Raw genomic sequence first — 5000 nt, forward strand, 5'->3', positions numbered from 1 at the left:
GGAAGTCACGCCCCTCCCCCTTTCCCACGAGCCCCTCCCTCCCTGGTGCTCGTCAGCGCACGTGCACCAGATTCCTGTGAACGCGCCCGTGTCTCATCATAAACAGCAGAGAACACGCTACATGGAGGTAGAGCGGCTAACTCACTCACAGATAACTGCTAACGTCATTTAGCGTATGCTAGCTTGAGGCGTGTGTGTCTGTGATATTGTCACATGATCGGGGGGGGGGGGGGTCCAGTACAGGGGGCGCTGTGGCTGCAGGGTTTCAGTCCAACCAAGCACGAACACACCTGACTGGACTGAAACCCTGTGTGTGTGTGTGTGTGTGTGTGTGTGTGTGTGTGTGTGTGTGTGTGTGTGTGTGTGTGTGTGTGTGTGTGTGTGTGTGTGTGTGTGTGTGTGTGTGTGTGTGTGTGTGTGTGTGTGTGTGTGTGTGTGTGTGTGTGTGTGTGTGTGTGTGTGTGTGTGTGTGTGTGTGTGTGTGTGTGTGTGTGTGTGTGTGTGTGTGTGTGTGTGTGATTGTATTTCATTGTTTACTGAACTCCACCTTTAAACGTGCTCCATGAATAAATATGGTCTGTGCACGTGGAGCCTCTCCGTGCACGTGGAGCCTCTCCGTGCACGTGGAGCCTCTCCGTGCAGTTGGAGCCTCTCCGTGCACGTGGAGCCTCTCCGTGCAGTTGGAGCCTCTCCGTGCACGTGGAGCCTCTCCGTGCACGTGGAGCCTCTCCGTGCACGTGGAGCCTCTCCGTGCAGTTGGAGCCTCTCCGTGCACGTGGAGCCTCTCCGTGCACGTGGAGCCTCTCCGTGCACGTGGAGCCTCTCCGTGCAGTTGGAGCCTCTCCGTGCACGTGGAGCCTCTCCGTGCACGTGGAGCCTCTCTGTGCACGTGGAGCCTCTCCGTGCACGTGGAGCCTCTCCGTGCACGTGGAGCCTCTCCGTGCACGTGGAGGCGTGTTTCTTTATCACCCCGATGATTTGTGTTGTTGTATCGAAGCAGAACGTCGTCATCGACTTCAAAGTGTGTTCGTTTCTGAACCTGAGTCCATCAGAGACTCCTCAGACCTGGTCCTGGTCCTGGTCCTGGTCCTGGTCCTGGTCCTGGTCCTGGTCTCAGGACTCTGCAGCTGTGACTCAGTGCAGATAAGACTCAGAACAAACAGCTCCACTCTGGGGCGAGTCCCTCCCTGGCAGCGGCCGCGCCCTCGCCCACGCTCGCCCTCGCCTGTTCAGACCTGCTCTGAACAAAGAACAGGGGCATGATGGGAAGTCCTCGGCACGTGGGCGAGCGTGCACGTGGGCGAGCGTGCGTGTGCGCGAGCGTGCACGTGGGTGAGCGTGCACGTGTCCGTCCCCTCCTGCCTCTGAAACAACAAAGCTGCGTTTCATAAGTGGTTCCACATCCTTCACTTCCCCTCAGACCCGGGTGTTACGCAACACACGGCACCCTGAGGAGGGCAGGGGGGGACCGGGGGGGGGGGGGGGGTCCACCTCCAGGGCAGGTCCAGACTGTCCTGGATCCACCGGGTGCAGGCTCAGACTGTCATGGATCCACCAGGGCAGGTCCGGACTGCAGCAGTGACCCAGGGCAGGTCCGGACTGCAGCAGGGGTCTCCGGGTGCAGGTCCAGACTGCAGCAGGGGTCTTCGGGTGCAGGTCCAGACTGCAGCAGGGTCTCCGGGTGCAGGGGTCTCCGGGTGCAGGTCCAGGCTGCAGCAGTGACCCGGGTCCTTGTGTGTCTGTGTTCAGAGTGTGAAAAAGCAGCAGTATCGCTTCAGCGTGCTCATGAACGAGCTGCACGCCACCGACAGCGTGCCGTACATGGTGACGCTGATGAGCGTGGTCAACGTGCTCCTGTTCGGGCAGGAGGACCTGAGGAGGAGGGGCCGGCTCCGCCAGGAGTTCATCGGTAAGACCCGCCCCCCACACAGGTTCCAGCCTTCTGATTGGCTGAAAGGTCGTTTCACTGAAGTTTGTCTGACTGTGAATTCTGTCGTTACAGGACTGCAGCTGCTGCACCTGCTGCCCAGGCTGAGGTACGGCTTTAAGTGGACGTCAGAGACCAGGCAGCTTTAAGTGGACGTTAGAGAGAGTGCAGCTTTAAGTGAACATCAGAGAGAGTGCAGCTTTAAGTGAACCCTCTTGTGTCTCCAGGGAGACGGAGGACGAGGACCTGAACATCCAGTGTGATGCGTTCGAGGACTCTCTGACGGAGGACGAGGAGGAGATGGAGCGACTCTACGGAGGCATCGACATGAGCAGCCACCAGCAGGTGTTCACCGCGCTCTTCACCAAGGTGAACGCCACCTCCACCCACCTCCACCTCCACCCGCAGAACAGCACCACCCACAGACCACCTCCACCACCACCCACAGACCACCACCACCTCCACCCACAGACCACCACCACCACCACCCACAGACCACCACCACCTCCACCCACAGACCACCTCCACCCACCCCCACCACCACCCACAGACCACCACCACCTCCACCCACAGACCACCTCCACCCACCTCCACCTCCACCCGCAGAACAGCACCACCCACAGACCACCTCCACCCACCTCCACCTCCACCCGCAGACCACCTCCACCCACCTCCACCCACCTCCACCTCCACCCACAGACCACCTCCACCCACAGACCACCACCACCTCCACCCACAGACCACCTCCACCCACAGACCACCTCCACCCACAGACCACCTCCACCCACAGACCACCTCCACCGACCTGAAACACCACCTTCTCTAAATCGACCCTTCCTTCAGTCTGTGAGCTCTTATGTGATGTCCTCCTGTCTCTGGACTTGTCCTCCTGTCTCTGGTCTTGTCCTCCTGTCTCTGGTCTTGTCCTCCTGTCTCTGGTCTTGTCCTCCTGTCTCTGGTCTTGTCCTCCTGTCTCTGGTCTTGTCCCTCTGTCTCTGGTCTTGTCCTCCTGTCTCTGGTCTTGTCCCTCTGTCTCTGGTCTTGTCCTCCTGTCTCTGGTCTTGTCCTCCTGTCTCTGGCCTTGTCCTCCTGTCTCTGGTCTTGTCCCCCTGTCTCTGGTCTTGTCCTCCTGTCTCTGGTCTTGTCCTCCTGTCTCTGGTCTTGTCCTCCTGTCTCTGGTCTTGTCCCTCTGTCTCTGGTCTTGTCCTCCTGTCTCTGGTCTTGTCCCTCTGTCTCTGGTCTTGTCCTCCTGTCTCTGGTCTTGTCCTCCTGTCTCTGGCCTTGTCCTCCTGTCTCTGGTCTTGTCCCCCTGTCTCTGGTCTTGTCCTCCTGTCTCTGGTCTTGTCCCTCTGTCTCTGGTCTTGTCCTCCTGTCTCTGGTCTTGTCCTCCTGTCTCTGGCCTTGTCCTCCTGTCTCTGGTCTTGTCCCCCTGTCTCTGGTCTTGTCCTCCTGTCTCTGGTCTTGTCCTCCTGTCTCTGGTCTTGTCCTCCTGTCTCTGGTCTTGTCCCCCTGTCTCTGGTCTTGTCCTCCTGTCTCTGGTCTTGTCCTCCTGTCTCTGGTCTTGTCCTCCTGTCTCTGGACTTGTCCCCCTGTCTCTGGTCTTGTCCCCCTGTCTCTGGTCTTGTCCTCTTGTCTCTGGTCTTGTCCTCTTGTCTCTGGTCTTGTCCTCCTGTCTCTGGTCTTGTCCTCCTGTCTCTGGACTTGTCCCTCTGTCTCTGGACTTGTCCTCCTGTCTCTGGTCTTGTCCCTCTGTCTCTGGTCTTGTCCTCTTGTCTCTGGACTTGTCCTCCTGTCTCTGGTCTTGTCCTCCTGTCTCTGGTCTTGTCCTCCTGTCTCTGGCCTTGTCCTCTTGTCTCTGGTCTTGTCCCCCTGTCTCTGGTCTTGTCCTCTTGTCTCTGGTCTTGTCCCCCTGTCTCTGGTCTTGTCCTCCTGTCTCTGGTTTTGTCCTCCTGTCTCTGGCCTTGTCCTCCTGTCTCTGGCCTTGTCCCCCTTTCTCGTCTGCTCTCTGTCCGTCCAGGTGTCCAGCCGTCCGTCCTCGGTGCAGCTGCTGTCCATCCTTCAGGCGCTGTTGTTGGTGGACGTTGAGCGGGCGGAGGTGTGGTCGGCTCTGGAGCTGCTGGCGGACAGAGCCACACTTCTGTCCCAGGACCGTAAGTCTGTCCCCCCTCATCAGGAGGTCTTCACACGTCTGTCCCGTCAGTGCCAGAAACGTCTTAACCTGCAGGTGCTGTCTTTGGTAACCATGGTAATAAGGGTCAGGTGTGTTCTGTAGCTTCCTTAGATTCTGCCGACAGTCTGCTGGAGAGGCTCCTCCCCAACAAGTCCCCCTCAGCCAATCACAGGATCCGAACCGTCGACAGGGCTGTGCAGACGCGACTACCAGACAGTCCCTCTGCTACACCATGTGCTTCCTCCCCCTTACCTGGCATGGGAGCTCCGACCCCCCCTCCCTTACTTGGCATGGGAGCTCCCTTACCTCTTTTGGGAGCTCCACCCCCTCCTCCTCCCTTACCTGGCATGGTAGCTCCACCCTCTCCTCCTCCCCTTCCTGGCATTTTACCTCCACCCCCTCCTCCTCCCCTTCCTGGCATGTTACCTCCACCCCCTCCTCCTCCCCTTCCTGGCATGTTACCTCCACCCCCTCCTCCTCCCCTTCCTGGCATGGGAGCTCCACCCCCTCCTCCTCCTTTACCTGGTATGGGAGCTCCACCCCCTCCTCCAGGTGACACCATCGTAGCCCGGACAGCTCAGGGCCTGGGCAGTCCATATAACAGCCCCGCCCCCTGCCCCACCCTCCGTATGAAGAAGCTGAACTGGCAGAAACTCCCGTCCAGAGCGGTGACTGGTGAGTGTGTGTGGTGAGTCTGTCCGGCCCCAGCTGGGTCTGATCTCCTGGTCTGAGGTGATCCCTGAAGGTGTCCTTGCGTCCGTCTCTCCCTGCAGCTCAGCAGTCCCTGTGGACGTCAGCGTCCCTCGATGTGGTAGAACCAGATTACTGCAGCATCGAGCAGCTCTTCAGTCTCCCTCCAACTGAGACCAAGACCAGAACAAAAGCCAAGGCTGAGCCCAGAGA

The 5000-nt window shown here is 59.2% G+C and overlaps 1 protein-coding gene across 4 annotated transcripts in view; it reads left to right on the forward strand.

Moving 5' to 3' along the window:
• The window catches only part of LOC310961515 (inverted formin-2-like), a 17401-nt gene that overhangs the window by 3874 nt on the left and 8527 nt on the right, over positions 1-5000 (forward strand). For all 4 annotated transcript variants that reach the window (XM_083933616.1, XM_083933619.1, XM_083933617.1 and 1 more), the window contains exons 5-10: positions 1750-1909; positions 2003-2036; positions 2155-2296; positions 3945-4077; positions 4200-4772; positions 4871-5000. The exon at positions 4871-5000 is cut by the window's right edge and continues 1 nt beyond it. In XM_083933616.1, coding sequence (XP_083789742.1) covers positions 1750-1909; positions 2003-2036; positions 2155-2296; positions 3945-4077; positions 4200-4772; positions 4871-5000 — 1172 coding nt within the window. The remainder of the gene's footprint in view (positions 1-1749; positions 1910-2002; positions 2037-2154; positions 2297-3944; positions 4078-4199; positions 4773-4870) is intronic.

The sequence above is a fragment of the Echiichthys vipera genome, assembly GCF_963691815.1.
Source record: "Echiichthys vipera genome assembly, chromosome: 19".
Taxonomy (NCBI): Eukaryota; Metazoa; Chordata; class Actinopteri; order Perciformes; family Trachinidae; genus Echiichthys; species Echiichthys vipera.